Below are 19,345 nucleotides of genomic sequence, written 5' to 3' on the forward strand. Positions count from 1 at the left end.
ATATTATTATATTCTTTGCTAGCACAGAGGATATAATTAATATTGTGAACAAATTGAAATATTCTAATTGGAATAGAAAAACGAAATTATATCTCTTGATTAAAATATATATGTGATATATATATATATATATATATATATATATATATATATATATATATATATATATATATAATTAGCACTTATTTAATATAAGAGATGTTATATACAATATTAATAAAGTCTTGTTAGTAAATTCAATTTTGAATTGGATTAATTAACATGGAAAGTTATTATGGTATTGTCTACAATTTTCAACCCATTTGATATGGGAGTTAATTTTTTAATAGAAAAATATTAATAAGTAGAATTCAATTCCGTAAATGAGTTACATGTTTTTATTTTAAAATGGTGACTAAGTTGTAGAATTCAATTTAGAATTGAATTCCATAAATGAGTCACACATTTTTATTTTCAAGTATTGACTAAGTTATAGAATTCAATTTAGAATTGAATTCCATAAATGAGTTACATGTTTTTATTTTAAAATGTTGACTAAGTTGTAGAATTCAATTTATGTGTGTGTGTGTGTGTGTGTGTGTGTGTGAGTCCTAATTAAGAATAAGAGACATATAGATCTTATACATATTGTAAAGAAAGCAAGAGAGTCATTCTTGAGAAGAAAAATTACTTTGAGAAAGTAATAGTGCAATATAAAACCAAGATAGAAAATATTAGTACAAGAAAATTATTTCTTGTTCTTCTATCTTTAAGTTGAGATTTTTGAGAAAAATTTCAACACAATATTTTCATTCAATTTGTTCACGAGATTTCATTGATCAAGGAGTTGATAGCAAGGACCAGTCTCGGTGTGGATACGCATAGAGTCTTCGCACTATCGAAGAAATTTAAAAAACGAGACTCTCTTCAGAAGGTACGTCTTAGATCCGATCTTTGACATGTAAATAAATTTTTAAACACGAAAATTTCTGCCTATGATTGTTTTTATCTTCCGTTGCATGTTTAGAACACCGATACGCGATCCTACAATATTAACCAATCTATGATATAAGAATTGTCAGATATGTCAAATAAGCATTTTGTACAGTGAGTCCGTGACATAAATCAAAATTACGAGAAAAACGAAAATCAATCAGATATTAAATACTTACCTTTTGTCCACTCATTTCTTTAATTGTAGCTGGAAGTTTCTTTGATCATTCGGAAAAACATCCGCCTTTTAGATAAATCAGAATAAAGAAAAGGTAAAAATGTTAGTGATTTTATCATAAATCCACATGATCCTAGTGATGGACTGAGGAGATGCCAAGAGCTACTCAAACACAAAGGGTAAATTTTGCAGATCCATCAATTTGACACTGCTTGATTATATTTCCAGCATGAATATTGGAATAACTATCTTTTTAGTAGCATAAATCAGAAGAAATGCGCTATCTGGGTTTGAAATTCTAATGCTTTGACTCAAGGCTCAGTGGGATGAAAGCTGCTCCTGCAAATATTTATACATTTCAAGAAACATTGTATATTTGAAAGAGGTTGTGTAAGCTTATGGAGATCCCGGACAGTTTTGGGGATATTGCTTCATTAAACTTATGAAAGAGGTTGTGTAAGCTTATGTAAATGTTTGATCGAAATTTGTTCTATTCCCCTTATTAAAAGTAAAATAGCTGTGATTATGATTATTCTGCAAGTGGTTTCTCAGAACTTAGCGGGAACCAACAAAAACAACTCAGTATAATCTCATTTAGTGGGGTCTGGAGAGGGTCTGCGTACACACTATCCTCCCAGAACCCACTAAATGGGATTATACTGGGTTGTTGTTGTTGGTTTCTCAGAACTGATGTATTAATTCTTCTAAAGCTTGTGACTCTTGTGTTGTAGCTGTAATCTCCAGTATCTGTTGTTACATACAACACAAAATTTCATCAACTTATTGATTGAGGATCAGTATCTGTTTTTTATTTTTACATAGTTAGACAGGAAGATGGGATCTAACTGAACATTAGATGTAACACTATAGTTTAACCTCATGACCATTATATTTTTTGTGGAAGACCGTAGGGGTGGCAAAAGGGCGGGTCGGGTATATATATATATATATATATATATATATATATATATATGAACAGGTCAAAACGGTTTAATTATCCGATCCAACTCATATTTAATACGGATAAAAAATGGGTTAATCGGTGGATGATATAGATATCCATATAATCCATGACTTCTTGAATATGATCACTTTTGAGAGAATTTTTAGTGTATTCTATATTTGACCCGTTTTCAAAAAATTCATTATCTAACCGATTTTTAATGAATAAAATAGGTGGATAACTATTTCTTTTAACCATTTTGCCGCCACTATAGAAGAGCAAGCTTCTGTCTTTTTTGCCTCACATACATTGCTGTTGATACAATTGAACGATAGATGTACATATGATTTCAAATTCTAACCTTTTAACCAATGGATTATTAGTGCAAGAAGAAGCGCTGTCCAATTGGAATTTTGACCATCTAACTATCCTTTCAAGATTGAAGCTTCTGTTTCCTTTGCCTCACATACATAAAAATTGATATATGTTGAACTTTTAGTGTCAACAAGACCAGACTATTTTGAATTCATTATATTGTCAGCGCACAACATAAAATCTTCTGAATATCCAACCAATACAACATTCTTTTTTTATTTTTTCTCCGAAACTAATGAAAGACCTACCGTTACATATGGCAACTGAAGAATACTCATTATAACAGTAAAGTCACAAAATCATTGTTTGCGACATTAAAGTAATTAGCTTTTACCCTCTATATATAACGGTAAAGTCACTAAATTTTACATAATATAACTATTGTACATATCTTAGATACAATCAAACCTCTCCATAACAGCCTCGTTTGTTTTGAATATTTTTGGATGTTATAGTGAGATGTTGTTATACAGAACATATATTTTAGGCGAAAATCATGTACGGCCACCTAAACTTGTCCCGATTTTCCTCTTGGACACCTTATTAAAGGTATGTTCCGATTGAACACTTCATGTAACACATATTTGTTTCAAATAAACACTTTTGCGGGACATGGCACATTAAGTGTAATGCACCTCTGTTGGGCGCGTGAAGGGATAAATTTATGCTGACTGTTGACTCTCCCAACGTTAAAATTTTAACGTCAACTAGCCCAACGGATCTATCCCTTCCCAAATTAAATTAGAACCCTAATTTCTCAATATGAGACCCGTTTCTCTTTTTCTTTCTTCCTCTGTTCTTTACTCTTCTTCCTCTGTTCTTTACTCTTCTTCCTTTGCTGTGTACATCTTGTTTTATTTTCTTGTTTCTTTTCTCATAGCTGAATCTTCTCTATCTCGTTTTCTTCTTTTTCCTCCTATTTGAAACATTCAAATGTCGCAAAATTCGCAAAATTCAGTGTACGCAGAGGACCCTGATTTATGTTGTTGCGGTGATTATGCTAAGTTGAAGACCTCGACCACCCCAACAAACCTAGGCCGCCGATTTTATGGTTGTAGAATTTCAAGAGTGAGTAACTAGTTTCATTGGTTATGAAAATTTTCGCTTTTTGTTTCTTATTAATCAGTAATGTGAATGCATTTGTTGTTAGGAAAATGGTGGATGTAATTATTTTAGATGGTTTGATGGTCCATCTACGGGTCCATCGTGTTGTGATTCTCGGATCAATATGAAGATTATTTGGGAGGAAAAACAACTCTATTTCACAAGAATAGAATTACAAAGAATTTACACCAAGAATTTCTCTCTACAAAAAAAACTTCACCAAACTCTCTTTTTGTTTTCACAATCTCTTCCTGGATTGTATTTCAATCTCTCTGGATTGATTTTTTTGTGTAAAACATAAGGCTCTATTTATAGCCTTAAAGAAGGTGGTTGGTGGTTGAATTCTTCATCCAACAATGGAGGTTTCAACAATGGTGGCTTCTAGAATGTGTTGGTGGCTTCAACAATGGTGGACTTCTAAAATTGATAGTTGACAGCAGCTGAACTTATCAATTCTCCCCCTTCAGCTGCATTCCAACGCAGCTACTATTTGAAAGTTATTCCAACTATGTCTCTGCACAGCTCTAACTTTTCTTGAGTGACCACCTTTGTTAACATGTCTGCTGGATTCTCCTTCGTATGGATCTTCACTAGTTTCAACAGTTGTTGATTCATCACTTCGCGTATCCAGTGATAGCGAATATCGATGTGCTTTATCCGAGAATGATACATTGAGTTTTTGCTTAAATCAATTGCACTTTGACTATCACAATGTATCTTATACTCTGTTTGATTTATCCCTAGTTCTTGGAGAAATCGCTTTAGCCACAACATTTCTTTTCCAGCTTCCGCTACAGCAATATACTCTGCTTCAGTTGTGGATAGTGCAACACACTTCTGCAATCTTGACTGCCATGACACAGCTCCCCCTGCAAAAGTATAAACATATCCTGAGGTTGATTTTCTTCCATCAGGATCTCCGGCCATATCTGAATCTGTATAGCCTTCCAAGACTGGATCAGCTCCCCCAAAGCACAGACTTGATTTTGAAGTACCTTTAAGATACCTGAAAATCCACTTAACTGCCTCCCAATGTTTCTTTCCAGGGTTAGAAAGAAAACGACTTACCACACCTACCGCATGTGCGATATCTGGCCTCGTGCAAACCATGGCATACATCAGACTTCCAACTGCTGAAGAATATGGAATTGTAGACATCTCCTCAATCTCTTTCTTGGATGAGGGGCACAAACTCTTGCTCAACTTGAAGTGATTTGCCAAAGGGGCACCTACCGGTTTGGCATTACTCATATTGAACCGTTTGATCACCCGTTCAATGTAATTTTCTTGAGATAGCCATAACTTCTTGTTTCTCCTATCTCGAGTTATCTGCAATCCCAAAATATGTTGAGCTGGACCTAAGTCTTTCATTTCAAAGGACTTAGAGAGTTCTTTCTTCAACTGTCTAATTTTTGTTGCATCTTGTCCGACGATCAACATGTCGTCTACATAAAGTAGAAGTACAACAAAATTGCCATCCGAAAATCTCTGAATGTAAACACACTGATCTGCAGCAGTCCTTTTATATCCTTGACTTACCATAAATGAGTCAAACTTTTTGTACCACTGCCTCGGTGCTTGCTTTAGGCCATATAAACTTTTCGTAAGCTTATAGACGAGGTTTTCTTTTCCTGAAACCTCAAAACCTTCCGGCTGCTCCATATAGATTTCTTCATTTAGATCACCATGAAGAAATGTTGTCTTGACATCCATTGTTCAAGCTCCAAATTCAAACTGGCTACCAATCCAAGGATGATGCGGATTGAAGTCAATTTTACAACTGGTGAAAATATTTCATCAAAGTCAATTCCCTTTTTCTGTAGGAATCCTTTGACTACTAACCGGGCTTTGTGCTTCACCACCTTTCCGCTGCCATCTTTCTTCAGCTTGAATACCCATTTACTCTTCAGTACCTTCTTTCCTTGTGGAAGTTTTACAATCTCATAAGTGTTGTTTTTCTGTAAAGAGTTCATCTCTTCGGTCATTGCTTGCAGCCATTTTTCTTTATCCTTATGAGATATAGCTTCATGGAAACTCTCTGGTTCTCCATCTTCAGAAAGTAGAATATACTCGGTTTCTGGGTATCGAGTTGATGGAGTCTGACCTCGTTCAGATCGACGAGGTTGTTGATTATTAGCTTCAGGAGGTGTATCGTCATCGTTCCCCTGTGATGGTTCTGTAGTTTCCTAAGGGATTTGTGCCTCCCCATGCCAAACATCCTCCTGTTCTGCTTCGGGTACTGTTTCATGCTCCCCCATGCTATTTGTGTCAAACTGCAATGGTAGTGGATCTGGACCAACTTTTTGGGCACTGGAACCTCTTTCATAAGACATTGTGGGCTTTTCAATGTCTTCAATTGTCTGGTTTTCGTGGAATACAACATCCCTACTTCTGATCACCGTCTTCTGTATTGGATCCCATAATCTATACCCAAATTCTTCATCTCCATAGCCTATGAAGATACATGGTATAGTTCTACCATCAAGCTTCTTCCTGAGCTCCTTGGATACATGTGCATGTGCTAAACAACCGAATACCCTTAAGTGAGAATATGAGGGATTCTTACCAGACCATATTTTCTCTGGAACCTCAAATTCAATGGGGCTGATGGTGACCAGTTGATTAGGTAACAGGCGGCGCGAACAGCTTCTCCCCAGAATGGCTTAGGCAGCTTTGCCATACTGATCATACTTCTGACTCTTTCCATAATTGTCCGGTTCATTCTCTCGGCTACTCCATTGTGTTGTGGGGTGCGTGGGACCGTCTTTTCATGTCGAATCCCTTGTCTCTTGCAATAGGAATCGAACTCCTTGGAAGTATACTCGCCTCCATTATCTGAGCGAAGGCATTTTAATTTCTTTCCCGTTTCACGCTCTACCATGGCATGAAATATCTTGAAATAATCAAAAGCCTGGTCCTTTGTCTTTAAGAAGTACACCCACACCTTTCGAGAAGCATCATCAATGAAAGTCAGAAAATACCTATTGCCGCCAAGTGACTTCTCCTCCATGGGACCACAAATATCAGAGTGTACCAGACTGAGTAACTCTGATTTTCTGGTTGAAGAAAATGTAAAAGAGACTCTATGTTGCTTTCCGAATAAGCAATGATTACAAGGGTCTAAAGCAGCATTCTTGTCCATTCTGATAAGCTGCTTTTTCGTTAGAATTGATATCCCCTTTTCACTCATGTGACCGAGTCTCTGGTGCCACAGGTTTTGAGACGCCTCTTTTTCCATAACATTGAGGCTGTCTGAACATACCTTCACATGAGTTTTATATAAGTTGCCACAAATATGTCCTCGAGCGAGAATCATAACCCCTTTCAGCAATTTCCATGTGCCTTTTCCGAAATAACTTTCATAGCCCTGTTTGTCAAGAGCTATACCTGATATTAGGTTTAGACGAAGATCTGGCACATGACGGACATCCTTCAATATCATTGTACTCCCGATATTTGTTTGTATTTTGATATCACCAATTCCAACTATCTCACAGGAAGAAGTGTTCCCCATCTTCACTACTCCAAAGTCTCCTGCTTTGTATGTTGTGAAGAAATCTTTTCGGGATGTGGCGTGGTATGATGCTGCAGTATCTACCACCCATTCGTTTTCTTCTTGACTTGAGATGTGAAGGCATGTCTCTTCTTGGATGGAACAAATGGCTACCTCTCCGTGGGTAGTGACTAATGTATCTCCATCCTTTTGCTTCAACTGCTCCTTCTCCTTATGCAATTTTCTGTAGTTCTTCTTTAAATGGCCCTTTATTCCACAGTGGTAGCACATATATGATGACTTCCTACCATCTGTGGATTTTCCCCTACTCTTGCTTCTGCCTCTCCTCTTATCTTGACTTCTTTCTTGTTGTCTCCCTCTTTCTGTAATAAGGGCATGCGACTCACCATGATCGATGTCCTTTCTTCTGGCTTCTTCATTAAATAAGGCATCTTTAACCATAGACATGGTCAGATTTCCACTAGGAGCTGAATTACTGAGAGAGACTACCAGCGTCTCCCAGCTATCAGGAAGAGAACTAAGAAGTAGTAGGGGGCTTGCATCTCATCCCCGAGCGACATGTCAACAACGATAATTGATTTATCAAGCTCTAAAACTCACTGGTATGCTCGGCAACTGAAGTTCTGTGCTTTAACTTCAAATTTACCAAACGCCTCATCAACAAGGCTTTGTTCCTAGCGGTCTTGGCTTGATACATCCCTTCTAACTTCACCCAGAGGGCATACGCATCTGTCTCTTGTGCAACATGATGAAAAACGCTATCGTCAATCCATTGTCGAATTTGACCGATAGTTTTTCTGTTTAATTTCTTCCACTCTGCTTCTTTGGTGGAATCGGGGTTCCTACCCTTTGCTTCTATGGGATCAAACAAATCTTTATAACTGAGGAGATCTTCCATCCGAGGTCTCCACAATGTGTAATTTGTGGCAGTAAGCTTTATCATAGCTCCAGATGATGATGATGACTCTTCCATTAAGTCTTTAAAATGGCTTGGTCAAAATTTTGGAGCAGAACCTCACCAAACGGAACTTACCAACGCGTCCAGAATGGTGAAAAATGGTAGGATTGACTCTTCTTGGGTCAAAATAGGGCCTCCAGAAAATTTTCAAAATTTACACCAAACTTTTGGGGTTAAATCGAAAATATACTGCACTTGTGGGGCAGATTTATAATTTCAGTAACTTCAGGGGTTATTTCATAAATTTCTAAAAATTATGATGACTGGGCGCTGACTAGATGCTGACTGGATGCTGACGTGGCGCTGACTAGATGCTGACTGGATGATGACGTGGCGCTGACTGGGCAGTTACTATTCATCATCTTCTTCCTTGGGCAGAAGAAAAACAATTGTCATAACTTCTTCGTTTTAGCTTTGTTTGGCCTCCGGAAAATTGCGTTGAATTCGTATCGACGCAAGGAATCTAATGAAATGATCAAAACGCTCCGAAGATCACGTTTTCGAAAAACATAAATCCGGGTTGAAATTTTCAGTGTTCCGATATTTCTCGATGAACACAGAATCCAAGGCTCTGATACCACTTGTTGTGATTCTCGGATCAATATGAAGATTATTTGGGAGGAAAAACAACTCTATTTCACAAGAATAGAATTACAAAGAATTTACACCAAGAATTTCTCTCTACAAAAAAAACCTCACCAAACTCTCTTTTTGTTCTCACAATCTCTTCCTGGATTGTATTTCAATCTCTCTGGATTGATTTTTTTGTGTAAAACATAAGGCTCTATTTATAGCCTTAAAAAGAAGGTGGTTGGTGGTTGAATTCTTCATTCAACAATGGAGGCTTCAACAATGGTGGCTTCTAGAATGGGTTGGTGGCTTCAACAATGGTGGACTTCTAAAATTGGTAGTTGGCAGCAGCTGAACTTATCACATCGGAGAGGGAGCAACTACCAAGTCGGGCGATGTTGCGTTTAATTAGTGATCGACTAAGAGTGAAAGTAAAAGAACTTGAAGAAGAAAGGGATAAGTTAAAACATAAATTGAAAGATGTTAAAGTGCAAATGGAGTCTCTAGCAGTGAATTGCTAGGAGGCTGAACAACAGAGGGATTGGGCAAGAGCCAAATTCAAGATGCTTGCGTTTTTTTGTATTTTCATGTGTATAGTCTGGATTATGGTCGTGTAGTTCCGTGTAGTTTTATGCACGGCTAAACTCGTAATGGACTAGACATTTGTCTTATGTATTGTACTAGTGGAACAATGCAAGAACTCAAATTTAACAGGCTCCATATTTGGTCATACATTCACGTAAATAACTGTTTTTAATGGTCTTATGTATTGATTCCTTACTGTTTTAATGGTCTTATGTATTGATTCCTTACTGTTTTTAATCCTGGCAATGCAGCTATCTTGATAGTAGATACCATTTCTTGAATTAGTATACAGACAGAAAAATAGAAGCTCCAATCAATCTTAAACAACCTAGTTCAGTTCTTTCACCAACGAAGTCAATCAACTCATACAATTTTAAAACCCCGCTCCTTTTGCACTTCAATCCTATTCTCAGCTCCTTTGAGCTCTATCCTTAGGAATTATCGTGTAGTTTCTTCACCTTGCAATTCATTTTCTGCCCAGAACTACAAATTCTTTCTACCTTTTCTACATATATTTCTTGTATCAAGCACACAAGATTACATAGAAATAAAATATCATAAATAGAAGCTCATACACCAACAAGGATTACTATTAAACTGCTCTCAATTGAGCTCAAATGTAACGCTGCAACTCCAACAAAATGGTACCAAAATCACAAGTGCTCCATAAGTTTGCCAGCATTAATACAACGGCATAAAGACCTAAATTAACATCATCCCTAGACATCAATATTGTTCAATATTACATAGACAAAAAACTAAAACAATCCACTTTTAGAACTACTTCTTGGTTGTTGATGATGAAGTATTCACTTTATTCCTTTTGTTGGCCTTCATTTGTTGCAATTCTGAGGTGGTGATTGCATCTTTTCCCTTCCATTTCCGGCCCCGTGGAACAAAACCAATATCAATATTGGTTGGTGAGGCACTCTTCATAGTTGAGAATCCTTGTAGAACTCTCACTTGAGGTACCAGGCTAAAAAAAAAAGGCACAAGAATTATTAATAGTAGACCAAATGTAGTAACTATTTGTTCAATATGAAGAAAAAAAATAGAAGTGAACATACATTAAACACTTGATTTCCAGTTTGAGGGTCAGAGTATACACCAAACCCAATAGTTCTAGGCCTTTTGTTTCCTCCAGTTGCAGAGCAGCACTTTCACCACCTCTTCTACCTTTCCCAGCACCTCCCCTACTTTGGTTAACTCTTCTAACAGCTACAGTGTCTCCACAAACAGAGGTTGGTTGGCTTGGTTGACTAGGTTGGGCATTTGATTCTCTGGGCTGTGAAGAATCCCCCACTCCAGACTACAACACACAACAGAACATATGTAGATAGAATGTATAAACATGTAAGACATGGAAAAAGAACAGTGGGATATATATGTAGATAGAATGTATAAACTTACTCCTGTTTGACACACTTTTCTGTTGTGGCCAGTCTATTTGCATTTTGAACAAGTCATTTTGACACCCTTCTTTGATAGCTTTCCATACTTCTTTTTTCGTTCATCCTTAGCCTTTCTTCTACACTTTTTAGGCCTCCCTGGCATTGGCTTTGGCAGAAGAGGCTCTATTGATGGATTTGAGCTTTCAGGCCACATCTTTAGATTGGGAATAGGTTGAAAGTAGTAACTGTAGGCCTTCAAAAATGTATCATTCCTATACTAATGCTCTACATGCTCATCAGGATCTAAGTTTAATTTATAATAAGCATAAACTGCATGGGGGCAACGAATACCTCTTAGCTGCCATAGCCTACAATTAAAGTCTTGTTTCCCAAATGAACTCTAAACCTATATCCATTGTCTAGAATTTCAAAACCAACTTGTGCATTCCACATAACTTTACACTTCTTAGAGTATTCTTTATTTTCCTCTAGTATTGTTCTTGCCATAGGAGAAATATCTGTAATCCTTTAGCAAAATTGATCATATCCACATGTCTGTTCATTAGTTTATGCCTAATTTCCTCTAACATGGTGATAATAGACTTATGCCTAGCAGCTAAAATCCAAGAATTGAAAGTCTCACTCATGTTGTTCTCAACAATATCACATTTGGCATGAACTTTAAAATATGCCCTACACCATGTTTCCTTTGGATAATGTAACAAATCCTCACATATTTCCTTCTTACCTAATTTACTCAATGCTTCAAAGCTAGAAGAACTGCTTTCTTCTAGCTTCTCCTCTCCATTTGATATGCCAGTTACTTCAGATATGCCTAGCAAACATTCTTTGCTCTACATTTGGCAATAACTCCATTATGGCAGGAACAATTCCCTACAAAATAAAGTACTTAGAAGGTTAGAAAGTTTAGAAGAGTATAATCAAAAGAAGAACAGAAAGTTCATATGAATATAATCAAAAGAAAATCAGAATGTTTAGAAGTGTAGAAACAAAAGAATAACAGAAAGTTCAGAAAGATTACCTTTTGCATATCTGACATTACAGTCAAACCTTCACCAGTACCCAAATTTAAGTTATCAATCAAATATCCTAAGAACCAACTCCAGCTATGTTTTGTTTCTTGATCCACTACTGCCCAAGCAATAGGAAACATTTGATTGTTTCCATTCCTTCCAACAACAGCAAGAAGTTGACCTCCACAAGCTCCCTTAAGAAAACAACCATCAAATCCTATGATTTTCCTACACCCATCTAACCATCCTTTCTTGAAGGCTTCAAAGCATACATAGAAATATACAAACAAATTCTTCCCAGGATCAGTCTCTCTATCAATTTTAACCCAGCATGAGCTTCCTGGATTAGTTTGCTTGATGATGTTTGCATAATCACATAACCTTGAGAATTCCAGCTTCCAATCACCCATATTTTCCTTCAGAACTTTATGTTTTGCTCTTTGACACACAGTCCTACCAACATAAAGACCCAACTTGTCTCTAACCAGCTCTTGAATTTTCCAAAGCCTTATATATATGGCTGGGAAACTATCCTATCCTTGAACTTTCTGGTAATAAGGTTAGAAGTGCAAAGCTTATTTTTGTTAGTAGGTAAACATTTATGTACATGATGATATTTAATGACTCTAAAATCACCAGAGTCTCTATCCAAAGAAGCAGCCAACAGTCATTTACATGTACTTGTTTTACACTTAACCCTTACCCTATGAGGCTCATTAGGTCTTAGTTTAATTTGCCTCCTATACTCAACAACATAATCTGCCACAGTCTTTCTAAACTGTGTTACATTCTCAAATACCATACCAAGCTCAAATACAGCCACCTCACAAGCTTCATCATATCTTACTTTTTTACTTCTCCTCCTAGAGGGTAGAGATCTACTCCTCTAACAGCATCTAGCTCCTCCCTGCTATCATCACTCCAACATTCAGAGCTACTGATATACTCTTCATCTCCCCACAATTTTCCAGCATATTTGTTAGCCTTGTCTACCCCAATATCCTCAAACCCTCTATCTATACCACCAGCCTCTCCAACAGGAATCTCTTCTGTAACATGAGCTTTTTTCTTCTATTTTTTATTTCTTTTGTCTTGTCTAAGAGTTCTCAACTCCTCATCTACATCTGAGTCATCCTCTTCAGGTATATCTTCCAGATCTGAATCACTACTCTCCACCTCTGAAAGATGACTTTCTACATCTAACACACCAGTGCAATTACCTCCCAAACTTTCAACTGCCTCTTCTACAACAACTTCTTGTAGGTTAAATGACTCACCATCTCTGTTATTTAATAACAAATTTTCATTCTCTCCAGTTAGGTAGCCAGTAGGTCCCTCCCCATCTACAGGTAAAGCATTGTCAATAACATGTTTAACCCATATTTCAAAGTTATCTCCATACTTTAAGTCTTTTATTAAGTCTAATAGGTGTAGGTCCGACTCCACCAAGTGAAATTGTTTGGTCTCACTATTCTGATAATAAAAGCCCTCGACAGTTGCATACCCTATTTCTTTAGTATAAAATTCCAGCTCCGTAATAGAAAAGTGGTCCTTGTCCAGATACATACCTGCTAGTTCACTCTCACCAACATAAGTGGGGACAGGAATCTCCGAAAAGTAGCCCCCATGGTGCATTTTTGTGAATATAATTTCCTCTGACATTTGAATCAAAGCTGAATAAATGAATAAGAGATAGTGACAGAACGTGGCTCGAAATTAAACATATTTTCATGAAATCGAAAAGGGGATATAGGAAATTAACGGAATATTCTCAAACCCTGATCCCCAAATCATGAAGGTAAAAACCCTAACTTTTCAGACATATTTGAATCGTTATTTTTCATCAACGAGAGAAATTGATACTTACAGTAAGTATCTTCTGCATAAGAATCCAGGAATTACCAAAAGTTTCTTTAATTTTTGTTCTTCGATTTTCCTTCCAGTTCGTTAGAGAGAGAAGAAGAAGAAAACAGGCGTTAAGTGGAATTACAGATATACGGGCGTTAAGGAGGAATATACTAGGGCTTTTTTTTTGCATTGTTTTTATTGGATATATTTTAATTATAATGCCACCGTGGAAAAAATAATACAGCTTTTACATTTTGATTGGTTGTTAATACACGTCAGCGGCGTTTGGTTACACGCGATGAACCTCTAGCACAGAAAGGAAAAAAAGTGTTTATTTGAAACAAATATGTGTTACATGAAGTGTTCAATCGGAACATACCTTTAATAAGGTGTCCAAGAGGAAAATCACGACAAGTTTAGGTGACGGTACATGATTTTCGCCTATATTTTAACATAACATAAAAATGGTTCCGAAAAAGATTGACTTTTATAGTAAAGTGTTGTTATATATGGATGTTATAGAGAAGTCTAACTGTATAAGCAAAAGAGAATTCTCGGAGTAGGACCTTTAAAGAAGGATACTACACTTTGGTACTGGTTTTGGGGAAAATTGTAATCAAACGACTTGAAGTTTCAGTTCTTTATTCATTCTAATTCAATTCTTAGCTATCAAAACGTGCAATTTAAAGAAATTGCACCAGCACAAACACTTTTTTCTCTATTATAAGGATTAACTAGTAATCGTACCCGCGCGATGCGCGATTACTATTAAAAAATATTAATTAAATTAAATTATGAGCGGGCTTATTTGAACATATAAGATCGTATTGCTTTAATATATTTCAATTGCCGAATTAATTGTCAATATAATGTACCCAATAATAAAATCTCTATTAAATTAAAGAGACTTATATAGTCACTGAATAAATTTTTCGTTCTATATTTTTCTTTATTCTATTATCAATGTTTAGTATTTTTACATTTTTAATAGAGATGTTTAGTAATTCAATTCTTTATTCTATTAAATTTTTCGTATTGCTCGTTTTTTTGTAATATAAGAGAGGTTATATATTTTATTAATCTTAAAATATTTTTTATTTTAAATTTTATTCTGTTGTTATCAATAATATTATTTGAATTTTAATGAATAAAATCTCTATTAAATTAAGGGGATTTATATAGTCACCGAATAACTTTTTGGTTATCTATATTTCTTTATTATATAATAAATATTTAATATAATTGCATTGCTAATAAAAGAATTTATTAGCATATTAATTTGTTTAATTTTATTGGCATATTAAAAGAATTTATTAAAGAGATTTTTTATTTTATGTAATTTCAGGTTTTTATTTTAAAATAATTTAAAAACTCCAACTTGAAACTACTCTCCAATTTGAATGGACAGTATTTTTTAATTTTTATTTTTTTAAATATATATTTTATTTTATTATTTTATAGATATTTAAATTCAAAAATAATAACCAATAACTAAATGTTAACTACTTATGTCATGCGACTTTTTTCTAGGCTGTCACTTGGCTTAAGGTGATGACTTTTTCCTCTCCTTTTAATAATATATAGATATTTTTTCGGTAAATGGAAAATTAAACCCCACCCCATAAAATTTACTCAAACGTCTCGAAAAATGGAATCGTCATCTTTCCAAGAATCTCTATTAGTTCTCGAGTCACTATCCATGGCGTGTTCTTAGTAGGGCTGGGCATATATCGGGTAAAACTAATAATCCGAACCGTTAATTATTTATTGGATTATTGGTATCGGTTTATTGGGTTAACGATTTAGAATATTTTCACAATTGGGTTATCGGTTCGGACCTCGGTTTGTCAATTTTGTTAATGGGTTAACTAATAACCTAATAAGAATTAATAAAATTATGACTTTACCCTTAAGTATATATAAATGCTAGTACTTTAGTTCATTCTCTCCTATTCTATTTCAACCTCATTCTTCAGTTGCTTCATCTTCATTCTTCATAGACCTTACTAGTTACTCCTAGCGTAAGTCTTAGTCTTATACATTAGACTTTTAATTTCTATAACAAAATTCATCTTCATATAGGGATTTCTCTATGGTTTCTTTTTTTTAGGTTAGATATTTGACAAACAACATCTAGTTTATCTTGTACTGTTTGAGGGCTTCAACGCTTGTGGAAGTGCATGTATTGTGTGAAATAAAAAATTTAAATCAACTTTTGTTGTTATCATATCGGAGGAGGCAGCTAATGCCTTCGAACATTTTGTGGGAATTGCTGCAGTTTGATAAGTATTTATCCACTGATTTTTTGGTGAAGCCTATAAGGATTGAGTAGTTGTTGTCTTGTTAACTTGAATTTGAACTGTTAGTACTATATATTTGGGCTTGTTAATTTTAAGGTGAAATTGCTACTACTCTGTATTATTATTAATGTATTTGGACAACTATTATTGAAGAATTAGTACTATTTCAGTTGTGGCCACTGGACAGAATGCAAAAATGAGTAGCACACTATATGTGAATTCTTCTCTTTTTTGTTTAACTCCAGTGAATTATCTTCTCTTTTTTTGCTTAACTCTAGATTCAGTTATCTTATCGGGTAAACTGATAACCGAACGGATAATGATCGATAATTGATTAACCGACACTTGATAACCAATATCTTATCGGTTCGATTATCGGTTTAAAAATTTGTAAACCGATAACTGATATGATAAACCGATAATATTCATAACTGAACCGAACCGACCGATGTCCACCACAAGTTCTTAGTTTCACGTGCATCTTTTTCAATCTTTAATGGGATGATATTGTAAACCGGGGCGAAAGCACAAGCCGAGCTACAAGTTCGGGCGAACCCAGTAGCTTTTGCTCAAGTAATGTATTTGGTGTTTAAAATTTATTATATATATATATATATATAATCCAATCATTAACATTTGAAGTAATTGTTCTAAAATCCAGAACCCAGAGGGTTGGAATACCGATTTCGCCTCTAATTGTAAATTGTCATTGGCTGAAAAATTGGAAGAAAGATCAAATTGGAAATTGGGAGAAAATTTGAGCGAGAAAGCACGAAAAATATATTTTTCTGTTAAAATTGATTTCTGAACATTACACGTGGTGTCTATTTATAGGCTGTTACATCAAAGAGTAGCATATGCTCAAATAACTAAACTGAAAATGCACAATCGCTGACCTCAACTGCAAATGCGCTGCAACTTCACATACCTTGATTTGAACTAGGGTGTTGAAATAAACCAAAACTATTAAATCGAACTGAAAATCACGCTAAAACCCTATGAAAAAGTCAATTCAAGTTATAATATTCTCAAGTTAAAATCTGACTATTTCTATTCCGAGTAGCACCTAAGAAAGCACATACTACCAAAGCGATATCTCCGTAAACACCCAAAGTCGCATACTAATTAAAAGTGAAAAAACAACAATATAAATATGCTTACAAAGCCAAGAGCCACTCATTTGCGCCAATTGATTTAATTCAACTATTGCGTAAATCTTTGATCTGCCTCTCACTATCATGTTTGGCTAATTCCATTAGGCAATACAAGTACTCCTATTGATATATACATGCTATTTGCTATTTCTATAAGGGTTGTTCGTCTTTAGACGGCTTGGCTTCTGCTATTGCTCGTAATGATCGACATCATTCCTATCATGCTAGAGTCCCTATTATTTGGAGTTAGAAGCTTCGTTAGAAAGCAAGCGAGGTGACATCCGTCTGCTTCATAGACAAGGCTCGTTACATACTTACAAGCTCGTTTAGTAATCATCCTCATCTCTGAGCGCTTAAGCATTCCTCTCATTGTCAACTAATTAAACGAGAGTCGGATTGAATGAGCGAAGCCCTCAATTTAGAGGCTTCTCTCACCCTACTCTTTCATTTCTACATAAGGTTTCCCCATTTGTGGGATTAATTGATTGGATACGGAGACACATACCTCTACTCTTTCATTTCTACATAAGGTCCCCCATTTGTGGGATTAATTGATTGGATACGGAGACACATACCTTTACTTGGAATAGGTACTAGGACGATAGGCATAAATATATTATTTATTCCACAAATCTCATTATAATGACCATAGTAATCCTAAAAAAAAGTTAACATATAAATTTACTTAGACTTGACTTACTATGGTGTTAAAAAAATAGACCATATTTTTCATGCCTCCCCAGGTTCGGGGCGTGACAAAGATAAGTGTGGTGTACAACACACCCATAAACAAGACTCTACTAGACACGGTCTGTATGTATATAGGATATGGGAAAGGTTATGGCGTTATATACGCACCACCACCTGATCAACTGGTATACGATAATAATTTTGCCCATAGTGGCTGAGATGATATGATGGGATGCCCTTAGAGGCTTTATGATGTTATGTACGTACAGACCTATGCATTACATGACATTCATACGCATATGCATGATACTATAAGTATTTCATAATTTACAGAGCTATCCAGACTTACAGGCTGAGTCCTTTACTCCATGTTTCTTCCATGCTCTTTATATATGTATTTGCATGTCTTACATACTCAGTACATTATTCGTACTGGCGTCTTTTTGTTGGGGATGCAGCATTCATGCCTGCAGGTATAGATAATCAGTTTGACGAGCCCTCATAGTAGACAAGATTGGCATTCAACCAAGGATTGGTAAGACTCTACCTTATTCGGAGTGCAGCTGAGTCTATAAGTCATCATGTCAGAGTTTTGTTACAAACATATGGGTAGGCCGGTACCCTATCCCATTTGATATCAAATAATTGTAAAGGCTTTATAGACAGAGGTTCATTTTGTACAGTATGTCAGAGGCCTTGACAGACCGTATGTATTTATATTTTAAGAAAAATGGTTCAGTGATACAATGTTTTCCCACTTACAGTTGTACATTTCGAGTTGTGTCCATGTTGGCCCGTGATAGTCACAAAGAAAAAAAAGGTTGCAGAGTGGTTCGCTCGGGCCAGTGCGGCACTGGGTGCCAGCCACGCCTCCCCAGGTTCGGGGCGTGACAATATTTGATTGTTTAGCTTAAAAGTGAACTAACAATATAAAATTTATTCCACTTCGAAAAAGTCTAGGGGGTTATGGGCCCTATATATATATATATATATATTGCTTTGGTGGGCTCACTTTAAGCATGGTTAGTGCATACGCACCACAAGCGGGCTTGGTAGAGGAGGTCAAGAGGCAATTCTTGGAGGATTTAGATGAGGTGGTGCGTGGTATTCCGCACACCGACAAGATTTTCATAGGATGTGATTTTAATGTCCATATTGGGTAAACGGTTAGGGGCTATGATGATGTACATGACAAGTTTGGTTTTGGGGTTAGGAATGAAGGTGGTACTTTGTTGTGAGATTTTGCTAGAGCCTTTGATTTGGTGTTAAATCGTGTTTTCATAAGAGGGAGGACCACTTGGTCATGTTCCGGAGTGCGGTGGCCATGACTCAGATTGATTACTTACTCTAGAGGAAGAGGAATAGAGGCCTTTTGCACTTATTGCAAGGTTATTTTGAGTGAGTGGCTTTCGACCCGACATAGGCTCTTAGTTATGGACTTGGAGATTAAGAGGGAGAAGAAGAAGAAAGCGGTGTTTGGTCAACCTAAGATTAAGTGGGGAGCCTTGACAGAGGACAAAGTTTAGGCTCTGGGAGAGACGTTGTTGGATATGGGGACTTGGAGGAGTTGTGGGGACATGAGTAGTATGTGGACCTCGATAGTGAACTGCATTAGGGAAGCTGCTAGAGCAGTGTTAGGGGTCACGAAGGGTTCTCCAAGGGTTACAAAGGTGACCCGTGGTGGAATGGAGAGGTCCAAGGTAAAGTAGAAGCCAAGAAAGCGGCATAT

The 19,345-nt window shown here is 36.1% G+C and overlaps 2 protein-coding genes and 1 long non-coding RNA gene across 4 annotated transcripts; 1 reads left to right on the forward strand and 2 right to left on the reverse strand.

The window, feature by feature from the left end:
* The first annotated feature begins 658 nt into the window (after positions 1-658).
* LOC104240902 (uncharacterized) lies at positions 659-1,682 on the forward strand. Its single transcript, XR_714571.2, has 2 exons — positions 659-913; positions 1,181-1,682. It is a non-coding gene; the product is annotated as an uncharacterized lncRNA (long non-coding RNA).
* Positions 1,683-7,675: 5,993 nt separating this feature from the next.
* Positions 7,676-8,059, reverse strand: LOC138868331 (uncharacterized). The gene has a single exon (XM_070145882.1). It carries the CDS (start codon positions 8,057-8,059, stop codon positions 7,676-7,678), a length of 384 nt encoding a protein of 127 aa, XP_070001983.1.
* A 1,712-nt stretch (positions 8,060-9,771) lies between these two features.
* Positions 9,772-13,613, reverse strand: LOC104240903 (uncharacterized). 2 transcript variants are annotated; one of them, XR_011407517.1, is made up of 5 exons: positions 13,492-13,608; positions 11,633-13,297; positions 10,610-11,484; positions 10,267-10,508; positions 9,772-10,175 (listed from the first exon to the last, which is right to left on the reverse strand). XR_011407517.1 is itself a non-coding variant. In XM_070174284.1 (5 exons), the coding sequence occupies exons 2-3, from the start codon at positions 12,032-12,034 to the stop codon at positions 11,416-11,418; spliced, it is 471 nt and encodes a 156-aa protein (XP_070030385.1). In that variant the 5' UTR covers positions 12,035-13,279; positions 13,492-13,613; the 3' UTR covers positions 9,772-10,175; positions 10,267-10,508; positions 10,610-11,415. The 2 variants fall into 2 exon arrangements, 1 of the variants encoding a protein (XP_070030385.1); XM_070174284.1 differs by having other exon boundaries at positions 11,633-13,279; positions 13,492-13,613.
* Positions 13,614-19,345: the final 5,732 nt, after the last annotated feature.

This window comes from Nicotiana sylvestris, chromosome 5 (genome assembly GCF_000393655.2).
Source record: "Nicotiana sylvestris chromosome 5, ASM39365v2, whole genome shotgun sequence".
Classification (NCBI taxonomy): domain Eukaryota; kingdom Viridiplantae; phylum Streptophyta; class Magnoliopsida; order Solanales; family Solanaceae; genus Nicotiana; species Nicotiana sylvestris.

What these genes read in the sequence shown, in the direction of transcription:
- LOC138868331 (XM_070145882.1), bottom strand. Translation starts at nt 8,059, where the DNA reads ATGGAAGAGTCATCATCATCATCTGGAGCTATGATAAAGCTTACTGCC.
- LOC104240903 (XM_070174284.1), bottom strand. Translation starts at nt 12,034, where the DNA reads ATGGGTGATTGGAAGCTGGAATTCTCAAGGTTATGTGATTATGCAAAC. An exon ending in TAATGTCAGATATGCAAAAG is followed by an intron (nt 11,485 to 11,632) that starts GTAATCTTTCTG and finishes TTTATTTTGTAG; the next exon opens with GGAATTGTTCCTGCCATAAT.